This window comes from Papaver somniferum, chromosome 10 (genome assembly GCF_003573695.1).
Source record: "Papaver somniferum cultivar HN1 chromosome 10, ASM357369v1, whole genome shotgun sequence".
NCBI classification, from domain to species: domain Eukaryota; kingdom Viridiplantae; phylum Streptophyta; class Magnoliopsida; order Ranunculales; family Papaveraceae; genus Papaver; species Papaver somniferum.
The window spans coordinates 130,472,116-130,492,126 of NC_039367.1; the positions used below are offsets into that span (position 1 = coordinate 130,472,116).

Genomic DNA, 20,011 nt, shown 5'->3' on the forward strand with positions numbered 1-20,011 from the left:
CCATATAGACCGTTTCTAGCGAAAAATATCGACACAATCTTTTTGCATTTCCTGAACCTAGAATCGTCTTATGGGAGTTGTCCACATCAACCGATCCTGGTTTGTGTTCTTCAAGCACGAAAAACACCAATAGAAATCAATCGACGTGTATATGATTATCAATTAATTATGCTGAAATCGGTCAATGTATACATGAACATCAACCAATTCTGGTTAAATACATAAAACCTAAATCTTTATCAATCAAAAACCTAATTAAAAGTAATGGATTAACAAAATTACATCGCTATATTGTTAAAATCGATGATTTTTAGTCTAACAAATTAAAAATCAAACGAAAGAATGAATTAATTTGATAGATAAAATTAGTTTTAGATTTGATTGTTAAGAAATAAATGACTTTATGTCATGGTTATAAAAATAATGTTTAGGATTAGGTACTAACGGTGAAGATTCCATTTTTGGCCACCCCTTATCCTTCACTGTTCGATAAGATTTTTGTTAATGGGAGAGCAAAATGTGATCCGAGGAGTGTAAAAACCGTACTCGACTGCTAACTAGAGTCGACTCAATATATTTTTCTAATTTGGTCTAAAATATCCATACTAATCACACAAGCCCTTGGCACATGTTCATTGTCTTCTTTTTTCATGGAAAAACATAAGGGTAAATCCTAACTCTGGATCGATAATGGTGTATGTTGATTTTTATGCCAGTGTGAAGAACTACTTTTCGAGGGTTTTTATAACATTAACATGGTAGGCTTATTATCGTACAAGTTCTAATCTAAGCAGCAGGACCTCTGATTTCTTCCATGGTTAATGGTTTTTCTTATTTCTTTTAGGTATTGTTAAGTGTAGACATGAGCAGACAACATCTATGATGTCTGGTTTTGATTTTAGCATATATGTTGGCTGTTGACATATCAATTGTAAATATTGGTGTTTAGGAATAGTTTTGGTGCAAGCTTTGTTAAGCGTGTTCCTGCCCATTATGCGAGCGATGATGCCCAGATATCAAACCCACAGTTCCATTACCAATTTACCATTTGAATATTAAGCTTTTTTTTCAAAAGAGACATGTGCAAAGTCCGTAATCAAAATTTAATGCGTTAATTGATATCACGTATAACAACATAGATGACTGATCACATTTTCCCTTTAAGTTATTATCTTGTTTGGTTACATCGTACGAGGAGATTTCAAAAAATTTAAGGTAAATTGTCTAGGGTTCATGACCTGTTCCGTATGAAGAAGACGACGGAGAGTTTTATTTTCTTGAACATGTATGAAAAACATGCGTGGCAAAGAAGGATAGTTTGGACGGAGTTAAAAATATATAGAGGGTCAAGTCCGATTAGCGAGTCAACTACGATTTTCGCTCTCCTCAGATCCATTTTTGCTCTTTCTCAACTACGATCGTTCTCCTCGAATCAATTTTTGCTCTCCCTTTAACAAAAACTAGTATCTTACCCGTGCGCTGCATGGGATTAAGTTAATTGAATTAATTTAGCTCGTGCAATTTTGAGATAACTGTAACCGTAACTAAAACAACTGTGGCGACAATTGTTTTCCAGGTAGGTAATTTCCAACATTCAATAAGCATTCTGAAAGTGCTTAGATGGAAGCCATCATTAGTACTGGTCAAATTAACATATTTAGGAGCTCCGAAAATAAATTGCTTACAAACAAATTAGTACTCTTTATAACAAACAGCGAACAAACCTTACACTTTCTTCAAGCAATGAAACGCAATACCAAATTAATGCGTCTATTAGTAGGTTAATTTATTATAATAAGGTTTCGTTCAATTTATCATCTCATAAATGTGTGTCCTATCAAAAACAACGTACAAATTGGCTAGCTTAATTTCTTCTATGCACATGAATAAAGAGAAGATAAGATGATGTAGAAACAGAACATAGGAAAGAACTCTAACTCATATTTACATGGCTACATCTTTTTTTTATAAAAAAAATTGTTGTCAACTTATCCTACAGAATCGTCTTTAGTAACATCAACGTCATTTAAATAGTGGATCGTCGTTTTGCTCACTCATGCGTGATCAACTCCTACATTAGTGTCACAGTCGTGATTACTTCCGTCTTCATGGTCTGCATTAGATCCTTCATCACCCATTTCCCTTGTTAGACCTGAACCAATACCACCACCATCGGAGATGTTTTGGTTAAATTCAGGAGCTACAATTTGGGCACTATCATTTAGAGCATAACACTCCTGGTTCAAACTTGTTCAAATAGCAAGAGGCGCCAAGAGCAGCAGCTGAACCCCCAATCTGACTCCCCACATCCTGGCCATCTTCTTAAGATTCATTGCCACTTCCAACTGTATCTCTAACTCCCCTCCGTTCATTTTCATTCTCCCCGTGAACTGAGGTCGTGCTAAATTCCCAGCTTCCAACTACTTCTGAAGTCAAAATATATGCCGTTCTAGTTTTCCCACCGGCTTCTCCTGTATTTGTGCAATCGCATTGGCCATTGTGTTCACCATATTCTTGTGGCTTTGTTTCATCATCGAGCTGCATCGTTTCCCTACGTTGAGTTGTTGACTTGTTATTCAAGTCAAAATTTAGATCCCATCCGCAACAGGACTTTCTGCTCTGTTAACACATTGAGTTTTAGTTTAGACTCCTTCTAGTATAGTTGTTGTGCAAAATGAGACTAACAACTCTATGTGAAGACCAATTTAAGGTTTTTAGGCTTTAGCCTACTCTAATAACTGTGTCATATGTGGGAGTCGAACACACTGCTACATGGTTGAGAACCATGTACCTGAGAATTATTATAATGGGAGTAAGATAATGATAGTATGATATTTGTGAGCAAATGATTCAGGGATTAAAGGGTTACCAAGCCGAGATTTTACCTTCATCTTGCCTCTCTTCAGAAACAAAGTCCTGAAGAGCCTTCCACTTTTGACAAAATTAGAGTGTAAAACTCCTGACAGTTGATTCAACCGTTGACACACCTTGTATCCAAGCAAATATTAACATCATGGACCCTGTCTTATGCAAATAAGTAGCAACAACTAAGCAAAAGCTGTGTAACTGACTTACAACTAAGACTCACTAATGAGTGAATACTTTTAAATATCTTGGGACTAAGTATTTTCCACATACTTGTATATAAAGAACACAGTTCATAACAATAAAGTTAACCAACATAGCTTTTATACCTTATGCTCGTCATCATGACCTTTCAATCGTCGAGTTTTATGTATATTTACTAATGATGCATTTCAACAAACCATCGAGCTGCATATGTGTATTTATAATTCACAATGTTGTCCAAGGACCCACAAATAAAATTTAGTTCATGGAGATTGAGCAGTACCTTTGCTTGCTACAACCCCGTCCGTGCTGCATTCCTCCATTGTGGTGTACCATGGGGTTCTCACCCCATAGGTTTTCACTATCCAGAGGTCAAGCCATGCATGGAGCTCAATATCTAGGAAAGAAGGACGTCATAGTTCTTTAAGTTACAACATTAAGAATATCATACCTCGTACAGACACAATTTCGTTTTCCATTGTGGTGTACCATGGGGTTCTCACCCCATAGGTTTTCACTATCCAGAGGTCAAGCCATGCATGGAGCTCAACATCTAGGAAAGAAGGACGCCATAGTTCTTTAAGTTACAACATTAAGAATATCATACCTCGGATAGACACAATTTCTTTTTCTCTTGTACTTGTGTGCATCTTGCCTCTTATTTGTTACCCCCGAAACCTATAATAAAAGATATAAGCTGGTTCGATGCCGGGCATTTATTTGCCATCCAAAGATTAATATATGTATCCAGAATAAGCACACCAATGTCAACAATGTAAGTTGGTTCAATTTTTGTCTGGACATTCATTAGTATTCATTATCAATTTACAAATATAATGCAAAAATTTGGATGTGATGCGCAACTTTTTGAATCTAACAAAACAAAACAGATGCTAGCATGTTTTGTCTAGCTGGCAACCTAAGAATGATTAATCCATCATGACAATTTGTACAAACTATGGACAGAGTGGAAAAATCATACGTTTTTTTTTTTTCTGGTACATTCCGCAAGAGAGAAACCATAATACCAAACACTAATCTATACATATCATAGGCTCCAGTTTAACACAATATTTCTTAAACCCTGCAACAGAAAACATGGTAGAAATATGGTAGTTAAGGTTACCTCAAAGAATAAAAACAATGAACATGAGCTCCAACACAGCAGAGGAGAAATTAATTCTTTTTGTTCATAAAATGTACGCAATATACTACCTTTAGGAAAATGAATCTGCTGCGAAATAGGACCAAATCCATAACCAATTATGTATCGATCGATTACCCAAATCAGGAATTTAGAAACCCTAAAAGGTAAAAAAAAGTGGATTTTGCATTCCTGATTCTCTTTGTACCTAAATATCGATTATGCGACGTGCTTAGTCTCTCATTAATACTACAATTCGAACTCTTTTTACCATATTTTTCAGAGATTTAGGAATGATGAGATGAGAATTAGGTTTTTGAGATTAGTTTTTTTTTTTTTTTCCGGAAGAGAGGTGGAGCCTCCTTATATATGTTGGAGCAATGGGGTAAACATCACGTTATATGTTTGATGGGTAGCTAAAAATAGTTAAAAAAAAAATATGAAAACCCTCAATTCCTATTGATCGGGGGTTAGGAGCTCTAGAATTCAAATTTTTGGCTTAACTTTCAATGTGAGGCCAGTATTTCCGTCTCAAATTATATATACAATTATTCGATAAATGAAAAAATTCATAGGCCTTGAATAATTGAGATAAACCTCAACCTACCGGCTTGTTTTGCTGAATTTTGATGTCAAAGGCCGTCGAGACTCGAGACAGATTGATTAATAAAATGAAATCCAACTGCGACGAGTCGAAGAAGCGCATCAGTTAGATTTAGATGTCTCAGTACGATCCTTTGTCCAAAGCCATATTGTTTCAGAGACTAAACTTGGATCCACACAAGAGCACAGACTCAATTATCGTTTTCTTTCTTTTTTTTTAATTTTAATTTAACTATCCGACTGCAACAATTATTACTCCGCAAATCTTAACCCTCTCTTCTTCTATGTTCTTAGTTCTCTCTTAAACCTCAACTCTACCAGGTATTATTCTTTCTATTTCTAATCTTCAATTAGGACTTCTTTTTGCACCAATGGCTACAGATGCATATGCATTACTCAGAAAATTAGGGTTTACTAAACAAGTGAATGAAATTTTGAATTTTCTTTCGTTAAAAGCTTGGTTGTTATTTTTTTGTATCTGACGATCACATTGATTTCTTATTGCAATTGTTTGTTTAATATATGGTGAGAATAAGTTTGGAGTTGAAACCGTGAACACGAATTTGGTCGCCACCGTTCACACTCCTCTGGTGATCTGCACTACAAAGTTGGATAATCAGTAACAACTTCTCTTTAAACAACTTCTCTTTCTTGAACTTTTATAGCCTGAATTGGGTATTTCATAATTCAGTCAAAATTACTATATGGGAATGGAGAAAAAAGAAGACCTCCAGTGTCATCTGGTTTGGAATCTTTGGATTGAAAACGCTAGACTTTTTAATGGAAAGTATAAGTCTTTGGACTCGATCATTGATAGTGTGAAGACCCAGGTGTATAATTGGTGCGTTGGAACCGACATTTTTGCGGGTATTTCCTTGAATACAGCTCTTAACAATTGGAGGCAGTCATGAGATAATTGATTTTCTGTATTTTTTTTTCCTTCTTCAGTATTTTTTCTGGAGCTCTATTGAGCTAGGTTCTGTTTTCTTTCTTTTCAACACATCACTGTCTTGGTGGTGACTTGAATTTTATCAATATATTTGCCCTTTTTGAGTCAAAAAACATCAACCAATTTCTGAGTAAAGCTTTAATTTCAATGGAGTTAGTAACAAAATTTGGTTTTCAACTACATACGATTTCATAGTTGTTTTCTTGCTAGCCACAATTAATAGGTGAAATTAGGGAGGTGAAATTAGGCTTGGTGACAGAGAATCATCTCAATTTGCATCTTTTAGGTTTTCCAACTTCATGTTTTGTTTTTATCATTTTCAAGTTGCAGTTTGATAAAATACCCAAGAGAGCATCTTAATGTCATCTTAAAAACTTACTTAGCTGAGTGAGTGCATTTTAATTTTCCAAGTTCCTCCAACACTGTGTTAATACGATTTCAAGGGATCACTTTATATAATGGTTGATATGATTGAAGTAGGAGGGAACTTGTTGCATGCTGTTAGATTAAGGAATCAGTTTTCTTCCTGTGGTGGTCATTTAGATTTAATGGTGTAGAATATTCAAGATTGCAGAGTATCTGTTACAGTTGATAAGCTCAAATTCTCAGTTCATCAGAACAGCCAAATATTGAATTTTTGGCTTAGAACCCTCTGTTACAGTGCTACTATTTCCTAAATCACATATTGAATTGTGAACTTTTTTAAACCTACAGCATAATTCACTGCACGCAAGGTGTTTGATATGATGCTTCATGATTTCTTTCATCTCATGCTAGCTTAAAACTGTTGTGGGTTCTCCACCGTGCAAGCGGTCATCTAGTTACCTTTTTATCACCTATCAAGGTGTTGTGTACTCTTGCATCTGTGATGTGTGAGCGTCAAAATTTGGTGATATGTGTCTTCTAACAGTGGCAGAGTCATAGTTTATGCTTGGTTGGTCTCTAGGTACAGAAAATTTAGTAGAAATATAGATCTTAATTATGCGTAAGTCAAATCCAATATCTCGGTGAAGATTCAAAATCTTGAAAATTTATGTACTAATTTGACAAGAAGGTATCTTTTGACAAGAAAAACCAGCTCCATAAAACCAACCCTGATGCACAATGAATTCTCAATGATGTTTCTTTTTCATTTTAAAAGAAGTGGGTTTTTCCCTTAATAAGCTTCTATACTAGCCATTGTTGACTGCTAGTTTCATCAGTGTCACCAGGTCACCAACTTACAAAGTGTGATGCACCACATAAATTGAAAGATGAGACCGTCTACTTTCTGGATCTATATCCATTGTTAAATTTCTAATGATAAATGAATTGCGGAATTTTCTAAGTGAATACAGTCGGAAACAGATCTCAAAGTGACAATCTTCATTTACAAAGTTTGGGCTTATCTAAGTCTATGATTCCTCCTTTCTTAGCGATTCTTTAAGTGAATCAAACCTTTATCTCTGTGGTTGATCATTTTTCGCAATTTAAGTGTTACAGCACGTGCTTATGAGTTGTTGATTCTTAATGAAAATTAAATGTTTCTAACTTAATATTGTTGGTTTTCCCTGACTCTTAATCTAATATGTACTTACGTATCTTGATATGATTCTAGAGCTTCAATTTGTATTTTATTGCAAAGTTTTTCCAGTGAATTTGTGAATTTTGTTTATTTAGTTGTTATCATTGAATTGAAGTGGTTACGGGAAGACATCAAATCAAAATCCTCAAATCCCGATAGAAATGAGAAGTTCTTGAGTTAGTTTATAAGGGCTATGTAATTAGGATTTATTTGTTTGTTTACTTGTGGTAAAATTTCTTATACTTATACGACTGATTTGTAGGTTATAATGGATGATGAGGTTGCACAAGCTGTGGAGAAAGCGATCAAAGAATGGGAAAAGACATCGTCGAGCATTGAAAACAATGTGAAAGCCATTGAGGGGTTTGGCACATCTGTTGATGGATTGACAGAAGAAGAGAGTTCTCATCATAGATTGAATGGTCTTGCACAAGATGGGTTGCCGCTACTTAGGTCATTGCAATTCAGACTTGATCTTCTCGCACAGCAGTTGCTTATGGAAGAACAAGTACAGTCTGCTCAATCGACTTTAAAATCTTGGAAGGATCAGTACCAGAGGTTATCTCTCTCTGTCTCTCTCTCTCTCTCTCTCTCTCTTCGTCTGGGATTATAGATTTTCATTTGGTGGGGGTAAGCCTTTATTTACATGTTTAATGGATGTAGTTTACATTTGGGACTGAGGAATGCTAATCTGCAAGCGCAGATCAATATGAGAAAAGCTGCTCAGACAAAGGTAATGGAGTTCTTTGGCTTAATTACATAAGTAATTTTTTTTTTAATTTTTGGAAGTAGTGTCAGTTGGAGTGACCAACTTACTTTGTTGATCCGTTTTCCAGTATGGGTCCCTAGTTGGGAATTGCTCTTCAAGTCAAATTCCGGATTTAGAATTCTATTCCAAAAGAAAATAACTACAGTTGGAGATACTCAATATTGAAAGGGTTTTTATTATCTTTGAAAGTTACCTATGTAGGACATATATTTCCTTGTCCAGTTGGAGATGCATTTGTGGTTTTCCCATGCTAATTTTGCAATTTATTGTGGTGATGATAGAGGGAACTTCTTTTAGGAGGTGGAGAGGAGTCTACAATTCGCCGGCGCAACTTACAGTATGTACTATGTTTGTATTTGAGATCCCAGGGTTACCCTATTCCCACATGGCATGGATCTTTTGAACTTTTCAAGACGAATTTTGTATGGTACAGAATGTAGAAGGTAGAGCTAACTTAGCTGTATTTTTTAAACTGACCTTAGTTTGCTAGAACTGTGGACAATTATGGTTGAGCTTCACTCCTTCCGCCACTAGTTCAGCATCGACTATCTAGTCTTTCTTACTTGTCTGTATTATATGGTGTTAGATGTGAAAGGAAATTCCAATTCTCTGATGTCCGCTGCAGTTTCTAGGGTGAACACTCTCACGTGGTTATCTTTTTCAAATCTGTTACTGAACTATAAAGGCATTTTTACAATTTTATTATATTTTTTTTTTCAAGAACTAAGGCTGGAATGACTAATGCTTCAGAAAGCATCACTGAGAGCCTTAGGCGCACTCGTCAATTGATGGTTCAGGTAAAATTCATTTCTTTCAATCATCTATTTTAAGCTTTGGGGACAGTATTTATAGTATTATACTAGTGTATTTGCTGCCTTGCTGGTTTTCTGCGGAATATGGATTGTTTCTCTTGTATAAATATCACCTCTGACCTGCAAATGATTTTTCAGGAGGTTGAAAGAAGTGAATATACATTGGCAACTTTAGGTAGGTTTTTAATTCTGTTACATAGCCGAGCTTCATTATTGTGCCTCACATAGTGACATTATAAATCTCTGGTGGTTGTCTTTCACAGATGAATCGACAGGAGTATTAAAGAAGGCAGAAAGTGAATACAAGGGTCATCGTTCGCTACTGATGCGGACCAAAAACCTGCTATCCACTATGTGGTGTCAGGATGTTCTTGATAGGTACAGCAAATAAAGAATTGGCTTGCATGCAACCATCTTTTTTCCTATTTTACCTCTCATCCTTCCACCCTCCATCTCGTCTCATTCTTCATGGTGATTATTCTTTGGCAGGTTAATATTGCTGGTTGGCTTCCTCTTGTTCTCTTGTGCTGTTTTCTATGTCATATCAAAACGCATCGGATTGTTCAAGTTGCAGAGAAAGGTCATAGAAGCTATCAAGGCAGGGATGATTGTACCAGGAGATTTGGGGGCTGGGGCAGCTGAAAACGGGTTTAATGGAGTGCGTGTTGATGACAATGTTGTCCCTAACTTGGAGGTGCCTCCATTAGAAATGCACGACGAATTGTAATCTGCTTGCTTGTCTCAGTTTTGGCATATTACTCCTACCATTTCTGAAAAAGAGGTACCGACACTTTTTCATTTTAGCCTAAAAGAGGTACTATCAGTTTTGGCATATTACTCCATTAGTACTATTTACTCACTGACGATTGTAATCTGCTTGCTTGTCTGAGTTTTGTCATATTATTATTTACTCACTGATCGTATATATAAGAAAGCTCCACTAATTTTAGACGTGTTTGTGCTGTTTATTTGTTGAGCATCTAACAATCTGTGACATGCTCGATCATACATGATGGAGGCCACTTGTTTGTATTAAATGAAAACACAAATGCATTTACTTTCTGTACCTTCGTATTCTTTACTTCCTGTTGGTTTATTTTTGAGCACTGCGAGTCTGATTTTGTGGCTATGTTTCTACATTATATTTATTAACATTGCAGGCATTTGACAGATAATAAACAATTAAGAGGCATAAAAGGAAACGAAACCATTCAATCCATAACTAAAAGAGGACAAGTAGAATGATAGGAAGAAGAAGAGACCGTATTTTACAAAGTTTACTTAAAACAATCCAATTGTGAATTGATTGATTTAGCAAACAAACAGGTATCAAGTTCTATGTTTCTGTTTTCGTTTTAAAAACTCCAGCAAAAATGCGGTAAACAATTTGGTGAAACCGTGGCTTTCAGACAAAAGTAACTCTATCTGACTTTGTTTTTGCGGTATTGAAGACCAACAACTGACCTAGAGGGAGAAGGAGAGAGTAGGAAAAGGCTGTCTATGCCAGAAGCCAAAAGTTCTTGTGGGTCTTGGTATTTAGAAGATAGCCACCATTTTGGCCTTTCTTTTGAACTCCAACACAAGTGCATTTGCTGTTCTCAATCAAGTACTCGGCGGTATCCATTCCTTTTGTTGCCTTTGTAGAATGCGTGCTCAGCCTACATCTGTTCACCCAGACAACAACATAGAGCTCAAACATCATAAGATAGCAACATCAAAGAATTGAATGGACCATAAAATGTAAGATGATTTTTCTTATGTCCCCATGTGGATTATCAAGAAAACTTCTCACAGAATACAAATTCTTCCGAAATCTTAACCAATCTACCTTTCAGAAACTGTCCGTTTTAACCACAGATTCTTAGAATCTTAATGAAAGCAATAAATCATACAAGGAAACCAATAACAAAAAATATCAGAAAGAAAGGGTGAAAATCATTGCTTACCCTAAAATTGCACTAGAGAGATGGCGTCGCTGGCCAACAACAAGAAGGTCAATGCTCAAAAGCTTACTTTGCATAAGAACAGTAAAAGCCTTCTCCCTCCCTTCCATTTCTACTCTTTCTGTATTTACCTTCACCTTTGGTTGAGCTAATTCACATGCATTTTTCATCTCTGCTAGAAACTCTAAATCCCTTTCTTTTTGCTCTTTTTGTTCTTTATCTTCTCCACCACCACCTCCACCTACTCCTCTTTCCCCCCTCTCTGATCCGCCTTCACTTGTGGTTGTTGCAGAAGGCGATCGTTTAAGGAATGTAGTCAATGTATTCCGCCATGAACTCGCATTTGCTACATGAAGAAGAATCAACTCATCATGTTCCAGAATTGCATGAGATAATACCCACTGTAATGCACCAGCCGATTCACGGGTTGGATCTGCCACCACCATTATCTTTCTTGGCAATGAGCTTGTCCTCTCCATCTCATTCGATCAAATCCCTTCTTGCACGGCATCCACAAACAGAGTTGTTGTATATTCTCCGTTTCGTTTCACTGCGTGCCGGTTGGTATTCTTGCAAAGCAATTACCATCGGCTGGCACCGCCGCCACCAGCACCACCAAGATCAAAGAGGATGAAGAGGATAACCTTCTTTTCTCATGAACTTTTTTCATAATCCAAATATGGGTTTTAGGTTGCTATGTTGTTGATAATGTTCAATTGTAAAAATGGATGCAACTAAAAAACAGCAAATTTAGCTGATTTTTTTGTGACGCAGGATTGGTTTTACTCTTCTAATAATAGGCATGACCTGGTCAATGGAAAAAGACAGAAAAGATAAGAAAACGAACTAATTTAACTGCTTTAACTAGGTGTAATTGTGTTCACCCACTTGTTGTATGGGCCAACAAGAACAACCAATCATGGTTATATGTTCTGTTCATCTGATTGTCACATAAATCCAAGTGACTCATGCCGTGATTGGTGAGGACTCGAATTAGTGTGAACCTGTTAATTGCTCTAAGGAGCTACAGTGTCTGCACAACTTTTTTATTCCAAATAACATTCTGAGTAACAATTAACATCTACATTTCAGGCTTGAATGGAAACTGCGTCTATCAATCTCTGGTTTTCTACTCTAATCAAAAATAAGATTACTATAACACGTGATACAGTTTAGCTGGAGTGTTCTGTTCTTTATCCACCTATAGATAAAGGTAAATCATAGTGATCGAAAAATTTCAGAATCTTCGCGCATTCATTCTGCTATTAACATTTTGTCATTGAGTCGATGATTTGAAGAAACTGAATCTGGGCCCTTTACTTTTTAACTTCCCGGCTTCCTTCTGAGTGATGGTAACTTTCCTCGTTCAGACAAAGTAAATCAAAAGACAGTTATCCCTGCCAGCTGATGTGTTTCAGAAAACTTATGCATCTCCTAAGACAAGGGTATCAATGAATTAACGACTCCCAATAGAGGAGTTTAGGTGAGAACACATGAAGTAGAATCATGATGTTTCAAGGTAATATAATTGGTTTTTGACACTAGACTCACCTCATCAGCTTTTTGCATTTAATTTCTCTAGGAGGATTTTGTTCAATGAAACCAACCTACACATATACTAGTAAACCATAGTTCTGCACTAGTAATATGCGGCAAAATTTATTACGATAGAGTTGGTAGTTAACTTGCCTGAACCAAATCCTTTTCTTCAATAACAGCTTTGACAGTTCCACCTTTGGCTATATGCTCAAATAGTATCTACAGATTTATATTAGATGATTAAAGTCAATTCAAATATATATATATATATATATATATATATATATAGAGAGAGAGAGAGAGAGAGAGAATAATCACATCTTTCCCAATCTTTCCGCTGATAATTCCACCTTTGATGGAGGATATTAGTTCAGCCAGCTCCTGTGGTGTAAGTTTAATTTCTGTTATAGATAGTTTTTCATTCTTCAAGTAAGCAGCAATATCACCCATGATCCAATTGGCCGCCATTTTCACATCAGCACCTTTGTCAACAGCAGACTCGAAAAAATTGCAGACCTGAAACATTAATTAAGTGAAATTTTGAAACTTGTCAAATCTTGGAATAAATTTTTGTATAACACTAATGATGAAAAAGTACAAAATGAATAGGGCATTAGGACTAACATTTGTGTCGTTGGAAAGTAACAAAACATCCTGCACGCTGAGGCCCATATTCTCAAATCTCCGGTTCTTCATTTCTGGAAGTTCAGGCAAAGAAGCACGAATACTCTCGACATAGTCCTCCGTGAGAACCACTTCTGGAAGGTCTGGTTCGGGGAAATATCGATAGTCAGCAAGTCCCTCTTTTTTCCTCATTGTTGCCGTTTTCTAAACAGTCGACACAAGGTCAGTCATAGAATATTGTAACCATTATGAAATGATGACAGTTGAGACGGAGAACCTGAGCACCCTCTTCCCAAAGTCGAGTTTCCTGTACAATTTGATCAGCCTGGCCTTGATTGTGGAGAAGAACCTGCCTGGAAATCTCGAAATCGATTGCCTTGTGCATGGCTGAAAATGAGTTCATGTTCTTTATTTCGACCTAGCAATACAAAAAGAGTGACTGAAATATTTAGAAACTGTAATTGGTTGTCAAATCAATACTCAGGCTCAAGAATTGTATTTCAGGAACTATGGATATTAAGCATATAGAGTTTGGCTACCTTCGTTCCATACTCCGTCTGCCCTGTAGGCCGGACTGATACATTCACATCACACCGCAGGGAACCTTCCTGCATATTGCCATTACCCACTCCCAAATAGCGGACCAACCTTTGTATCTCAGCCGCATACTCAGCAGCCTCGATCCCAGTTCTCATATCAGGCTCTGAAACAATCTCAAGCAACGGTACCCCTGCTCTATTCAAGTCCACCTGAACAAAGAACCAAAATGATATCAACAAGCCTAAAAAACTACACGGAACTACTTGACAAACTAGAAGTCGGTAAAAGCTGAGAATACTAAAGAAAACAAAATGGATTACCTGTGAGTACGTCCCAGTTCCAGAGTGCATTAACTTCCCAGCATCTTCTTCCATGTGAACCCTGGTTATTCCAAACTTCCTATGCCCACCACCAAACTCAAGAGGAAGATCCAAATCGACATAACCATCACTTGCAATCGGAATATCAAACTGTGAAATCTGGTAACCTTTAGGAAGATCAGGATAAAAATATTGTTTCCTATCAAACTTTGAAGTCATTGCCAGTTTGCAATTAAGCGCAAGTCCTAGTTTCACTGCACACTCAATAACCTTTGAATTGAATATGGGCAACGCACCAGGTAGACCCATACAAATTGGACAAACAGTAGTGTTTGGTTGAGACCCATAGTTGTAAGGGCAGCTACAGAAGGCTTTAGTTAGAGTTGAAAGCTGGACATGTGTCTCTATACCTATAACTGCTTCGTAATCATTCAACATTTTCTCATTCTCTCTGACTTGCGTAGTACTAGTAGATGCCTTAATCTGTGTTGTTTTAGTGTTGCCAATTCTTGTCTTGGTTTTTTCAGTTTGCGTGTTTTGCATTGTGCAAAAGAAAACACCATTTCTTGTGGTGAAGAGAGAAGATGGGCAAAGGAGAGATGAATGAGTACGAAGTCCTCTGGAACATAGAGAAGCCATACTAACTTGTCCCTTTTAGTCGGTCTTTATTTGCAAATTTAAACGCTGCATTTGTAGAGAACAAACAAGATATTAGTAGGTAGGAGCTTTATTCCCTAACATCTCTGAAATTCAATTAAAAATACAGGTTAGGAATAGATAAATACCTTAGATATATCTTACAGACCATTCGGTTCTGTCAAATTTACACTTGCGGGAAGAGGGGGCGTGTGTGTGTTTTTGATTCCACAGTGGATTTAGAATCTCCGGCTCAAAATCTCTCCAGAGGTCGAAGTAGAAGATGAGATGAGATGAGATGAGATGAGATGAGAGACGGACTTGATAGTAGAGGACTAAAAACCCTTTGGTTTCGGGTAATGGGTGGGTATATTGGACCCCATAAAAAAGCAACCCGATTTGAGACTTAATTTTTTAGGCACCGGAAGACACGATGTAGGACATAATTCAGTTACCCGGTCGGCCGGCGGTGGAACCATGTGATTTTGATCAGCAGATTGAAAGAAAAAGGTTGATGTATTTGTTTCTTTCTTCACTACGATACGAAAAAGGTTTTGCAGGGTATGCACAAGCAGTGACGTAGAAATCAATGCTTATAAAACAGTACTGTTTGGTGTGTCACGCAACGACTTGGATATATCCATTTTTCTAACTGATGGTTACGGTCTTCCCTCCCTTCACAGTATGATCTTAGATTCACATATCCAACGACTGCGCATCATTTAGAGCACGCGTCTGTAGCATTGAATTCCTCTGCACCTTTGTCATTCATTGCAGTTCTTTCTTTAACTTTCTCTCTTCCGTTACGTCAGACAAATCTTATAAGTTATTCGTCCTTTCATTTCCCTCTTCAACACAACACGAAAGTTTCTCTTAAACCCTGGCATCTGAGGTATGGTAACTATGGATTTTTGTCTGAATCGTTTCGTTTCCTAAATTTGCATTCTTGAATTTTGTAATCCTAGATTTTAACTTACGTTTTTCATGTAGGCATTGAGTATTGATTGGTTTCAGAAACAAACTAATGGAAACCATGAGGTAATTTTCGCGAGTTATTACTCTAAATGTCACAGTGTGACAGTTACAGTCTTACTGCTCAGTAGTTAAGTAGTTACTCTAGGGTCTGCTGTTAGTAATTTTGTTATGTGCTTAAATCCTTGTTGGTTAGAGGTATCGGATGTCGACACGTGTGTTGCATCCATTGAGTCTTAGCTAGGGTTGCTGATTGGTATTTAAATCCCTGTGAGAATACCTTCCTTATCCATCTGAAAATTGAATGAAGTTATACTTCTTTGGCTGCGCTTCTTGAGAACATATTTGGCCTGAGTCTTGATTCATGAGGTGAATTATCACCAATTTATCCAAATTTATCTTATCTGATTGACAAATTGTTGTAACTATACAACATTTGGCATCAGAGCCGTTTTAATTCACTCAAATCGAACCCAACATTTTTTTTCACCATGACTTTGAAGGAGGTTGAATCAGATGTTCAAAAACTCAAAGGATCTTATGATAAACTTACTACAGAGATGTCTGATGTTCGTGGTGCGGTTGATAAACTGTCCAAACAATTCGAAACCTTACTCAAGTTCTTAGAAAAGCCTCAACACACTCCTGAAAGAGAAGCTGGATCTCATTCAGAAGCTAATGAGACTCACTCCGTTCCACCTCCATTTTATACTACTCCTCCCTATCGAGTTCCTAAACTCGATTTTCCACGATTTGATGGCGATAACCCGAGGGGATGGATTCAAAAAAGCGAAAGATACTTCAAACTGAATGGAATTGAGGACCATATGAAGGTAAATATTGCTGCAATTTACTTGGAAGGTAAAGCTGAAAAGTGGTTTTTAAATTTTCAGGTCAATCGACCTCGTATTTCTTGGCCAAATTTAGCTACTCATTTAATTGCAAGATTTGAAAATCCAATTGAAGAAAATTTTGTGGGTAGCTTCAATCAATTAGTTCAACTCTCTATTGTGGATGATTATTATGAAGCATTTGAGTCTTTAAAAGCATTAATATTGAATATGAATTCTACTCTTACTGAGGATTATTTTGTTATGAGTTTTTTGAGTGGTCTTAAAGAAGAAATTGGTAAGTCTGTGTCCATGTTTCAGCCTGAAACACTTACTGAGGCTTTTTCACTGGATAGACTACAAGAGCAGAAAGTCAACCTTGCAAATACCACTCCTAGACAATTCAATAGATCTTTCAATACCTCATATTCTTCTAATAGACAATATTCATCACCCTCCTTCCCACCTAAACCCATTTTAACTTCACCAAAGTCCACACCTCAAACACCCAAATCCTTTTTCAACCCTCGGAATAAACCTACCACTACAAGTTCCACAATTAAAAGACTAACTCCTGATGAGATGCAAAGGAGAAGAGATTTAGGACTTTGCTATAATTGTGATGTGGTTTATAAGCCAGGCCACTTGTGCAAAGGGAAACAAAAGATATTCATGCTACAAATGGAGCCTTCTGATTCCCAAGAGACTGAGGAAGAGGATGATGTATTTGAAGAGGCTGTGGAATCACCAGTCCAATCTGACATGGAGATTTCCTTACATGCTCTAACAGGCACTGTTACAGGGGACACAATCAGGATTCCTGGCATTCTCCACAAACATAAGGTGTCCATTTTAGTTGATTCAGGTAGCACAACTAGCTTTATAGACAGTACTTTAGATGCTAAAATTCATTGCACTATCAGTCAAACTGCTCCTATGATGGTGACTGTAGCAAATGGTGATAAGACTGTGAGTATTGGTGTATGCCCACAGCTGCAATGGAGTATGCAGACCCATAAATTTACTGAAGATCTGAGAATCTTGCCTCTAGGGGGCTGTGATATTGTGCTTGGAGCTGACTGGCTCAGGAAATTGGGTGATGTACTATTTAACTTCTCTAAGTTGAGTATTTCTTTCAAGCACCATAACAAGAAGATTGCATTACAGGGTACTTCACCCAACACTTCTGTTCTCATGATGAGTGGCTTAGCTGTAAAAAAAAGTTCATTTCCAAAACTACTCATGGAGTTATAGGTCACTTATTCTCTATCTCTACCACTACTACTCCTCCTACCCCTCCTGCAGCTATTTCACCATTATTACAAGAGTTCTATGACATATTTCAGGAACCCACCAAACTCCCACCTCAAAGAAGTTTGGATCAAAAATCCCATTGCAACCACTTTCAACACCGGTTAATTAAAGAGCTTATAAATTCCCATATATTCAAAAAGCTACAGTTGAGAAACTTGTGAAAGAAATGCTTCAGTCTGGCATAATTCAACCTAGCCACAGTCCTTTTGCTTCCCCAATTCTATTGGTCAAAAAGAAAGATAACTCTTGGAGGTTCTGTGCTGATTACAGAAAATTCAACAGCATCACCATTAAAGATAAATTCCCCATTCCAATTGTGGATGAGTTATTGGATGAATTGAAGGGTGCAATTATCTTCACTAAGATTGATCTTAGAGCTGGCTATCATCAGATTAGAGTGCATGATTTAGACATATTCAAGACAGCTTTTAGAACTCATCAAGGGCATTATGAGTTCAAAGTCATGCCATTTGGCTTGAAAAATGCACCTGCTACCTTCCAGGCATTAATGAATGACATTTTTCAGGCTTACTTGAAGAAATTTGTTCTTGTTTTCTTTGATGACATCCTCGTTTACAGCCCAAGTATGGAGGAACATTTGGAGCATTTGAAGATTGTTTTTTCCCTCCTTGGACAACATCAACTTTTTGCTAAGTTGTCCAAGTGCTGCTTTGGAAAACCTTCCCTGGAGTATCTTGGTCACATCATTTCAGCTAATGGTGTGTGTACAGACCCATCTAAGATTGACTGTATGCAGAATTGGCCAATTTCCAAGACCATCAAGGAATTGAGACGATTTTTGGGACTTACTGGTTACTATAGGAAATTTTTTCAAGGGTATGGCTTGATTAGTAAACCATTAACAACTCTTCTCAAGAAGAATTCTTTCCTGTGGAATCCAGCTGCAACCACTGCATTTGAAAAGCTCAAACAAGCAATGACCACTACTCGCATTTTGGCTTTGCCAGACTTCACTAAGCCTTTTATTGTGGAAAGTGATGCAAGTGACACATGTTTAGGGGCAGTACTACTCCAAGAAGGCATACCAATTTCTTTTTTCAGAAAACCTTTGGGTCCAAGAGCTCAAGCACTTTCTACTTATGAGAAAGAATTTCTTGCCATTGTCATGGTTGTGCAAAGATGGAGACAGTACTTACAAGACCAAATTCATCATCAAAACAGATCACCAGAGCTTGAAGTATTTTATTGAGCAAAAGATAACTACTCCCTTACAGCAAAGATGGTTGATCAAGCTCTTAGGTTTTGATTATAGTATTGAATACAAAAAGGGAGCTGAAAATGTTGTAGTTGATGCTCTATCAAGAAGGCCTGCCGAGCCTGCTACTTGTCATTCTTTGGTTCTCTCTACACCAACATGGGTTCAAGAGGTTACCAACAGCTATACCAATGATGATAAGGCACAATAAATTTTCGCGAGTAATAACTCGCAAAAAATTTCCCCTTAATATGGTGCGGCTGCGGAAGACTTGTTGAGGAACCATTATAATTTCACCTTCGTGATCCACAATTGGCAGAGTGGTGGATGGAGTGTGCTTGAGTCCAATATGTTGCTTAAGATGAGATACATGGAATACAGGGTGAATGCGCGCATGAGAAGGAAGCTCCAATTTGTAAGCCACTGGTCCAATTTTCTGCAACACCTGAAATGGTCCATAGAACTTTGAGGAAAGTTTAAAGTTCTTGTGCAAGGCAAGAGAGGCTTGCCTGTAAGGCTGGAGCTTTAAATATACCATATCTCCCACTGCAAAGGATCTATCTTTTCTGGAATTGTCAGCATACATCTTCATTCTCTCCTGAGTCTTATGAAGAGATTCTTTGAGGATATCAAGACAAGCTACTCTCTCTTTAAGGTAATCTTCAACTGCTTCTACTGAAGTAGTGATCTGAGAGGGAAAAGTCAAATGAGGAGGTACATACCCATAAAGTGCTTGGAATGGGGAAATCTTCAAGTTGGTATGAAAGCTGGTATTGTACCACCATTCAGCTAGAGCCAGCCACTCACTCCATTTGCTAGGCTTGTGACCTGTGAGGCACCTTAAGTAATTTTCTAAGCAAGCATTCACCCTCTCAGTTTGGCCATCTGTCTGAGGTGATAAGTTTTGCTGAGGTTAAGGCTTGTCCCTAGTGCCTTGAATAAGTCTTTCCAAAAATGGCTAGTGAAGACCTTGTCCCTTTCAGACACAATGGATGAAGGCAGCCCATGTAACTTAAATACTTGAGTTAGAAAAGCTTTTGCCACAGTGGCAGTTGTGTATGGATGTTGAAAAGCTACAAAATGTGCATATTTAGTTAACCTATCTACAACCACCATGATGACACTTTTCTTGTTGTTGATAGGGAGGCGCTCTATGAAGTCCATAGT

General features: G+C 37.3%; 3 protein-coding genes and 1 long non-coding RNA gene across 6 annotated transcripts; 1 reads left to right on the forward strand and 3 right to left on the reverse strand.

Moving 5' to 3' along the window:
* Positions 1–1,929: 1,929 nt before the first annotated feature.
* On the reverse strand, positions 1,930–4,548 carry LOC113317233. The gene is made up of 3 exons (XR_003343352.1): positions 4,285–4,548; positions 2,886–4,153; positions 1,930–2,619 (listed from the first exon to the last, which is right to left on the reverse strand). It is a non-coding gene; the product is annotated as an uncharacterized LOC113317233 (long non-coding RNA).
* Positions 4,549–4,796: 248 nt separating this feature from the next.
* On the forward strand, positions 4,797–9,865 carry LOC113318489. 3 transcript variants are annotated; one of them, XM_026566654.1, is made up of 8 exons: positions 4,797–7,157; positions 7,592–7,887; positions 7,993–8,062; positions 8,380–8,435; positions 8,820–8,895; positions 9,049–9,085; positions 9,174–9,288; positions 9,400–9,865. In XM_026566654.1, the coding sequence occupies exons 2-8, from the start codon at positions 7,598–7,600 to the stop codon at positions 9,635–9,637; spliced, it is 882 nt and encodes a 293-aa protein (XP_026422439.1). In that variant the 5' UTR covers positions 4,797–7,157; positions 7,592–7,597; the 3' UTR covers positions 9,638–9,865. The 3 variants fall into 3 exon arrangements, with proteins under 3 accessions (XP_026422439.1, XP_026422438.1, XP_026422440.1); XM_026566653.1 differs by having other exon boundaries at positions 4,797–5,683; XM_026566655.1 differs by having other exon boundaries at positions 4,797–5,137.
* Positions 9,866–10,102: 237 nt separating this feature from the next.
* Positions 10,103–14,812, reverse strand: LOC113318488 (glutamyl-tRNA(Gln) amidotransferase subunit B, chloroplastic/mitochondrial-like). Its single transcript, XM_026566652.1, has 9 exons — positions 14,662–14,812; positions 13,877–14,560; positions 13,556–13,765; positions 13,294–13,434; positions 13,017–13,220; positions 12,711–12,908; positions 12,543–12,611; positions 10,857–11,660; positions 10,103–10,574 (listed from the first exon to the last, which is right to left on the reverse strand). The coding sequence occupies exons 2-8, from the start codon at positions 14,513–14,515 to the stop codon at positions 11,604–11,606; spliced, it is 1,518 nt and encodes a 505-aa protein (XP_026422437.1). The 5' UTR covers positions 14,516–14,560; positions 14,662–14,812; the 3' UTR covers positions 10,103–10,574; positions 10,857–11,603.
* On the reverse strand, positions 10,409–11,332 carry LOC113316215. The gene is made up of 2 exons (XM_026564434.1): positions 10,857–11,332; positions 10,409–10,574 (listed from the first exon to the last, which is right to left on the reverse strand). Exons 1-2 carry the CDS (start codon positions 11,330–11,332, stop codon positions 10,409–10,411), a joined length of 642 nt encoding a protein of 213 aa, XP_026420219.1.
* Positions 14,813–20,011: the final 5,199 nt, after the last annotated feature.

Coding starts and splice junctions, on each gene's coding strand:
- LOC113318489 (XM_026566654.1), top strand. CDS start 7,598: ATGGATGATGAGGTTGCACAAGCTGTGGAGAAAGCGATCAAAGAATGG. Junction 8,063..8,379: donor GAAAAGCTGCTCAGACAAAG/GTAATGGAGTTC, acceptor TGGTGATGATAG/AGGGAACTTCTTTTAGGAGG. Junction 9,086..9,173: donor ATATACATTGGCAACTTTAG/GTAGGTTTTTAA, acceptor TGTCTTTCACAG/ATGAATCGACAGGAGTATTA.
- LOC113316215 (XM_026564434.1), bottom strand. CDS start 11,332: ATGGAGAGGACAAGCTCATTGCCAAGAAAGATAATGGTGGTGGCAGAT. Junction 10,575..10,856: donor CTCTCTAGTGCAATTTTAGG/GTAAGCAATGAT, acceptor CTGGGTGAACAG/ATGTAGGCTGAGCACGCATT.
- LOC113318488 (XM_026566652.1), bottom strand. CDS start 14,515: ATGGCTTCTCTATGTTCCAGAGGACTTCGTACTCATTCATCTCTCCTT. Junction 13,766..13,876: donor GAACTGGGACGTACTCACAG/GTAATCCATTTT, acceptor TTCTTTGTTCAG/GTGGACTTGAATAGAGCAGG. Junction 11,661..12,542: donor AAGAAAAGGATTTGGTTCAG/GCAAGTTAACTA, acceptor TCCATTGACCAG/GTCATGCCTATTATTAGAAG.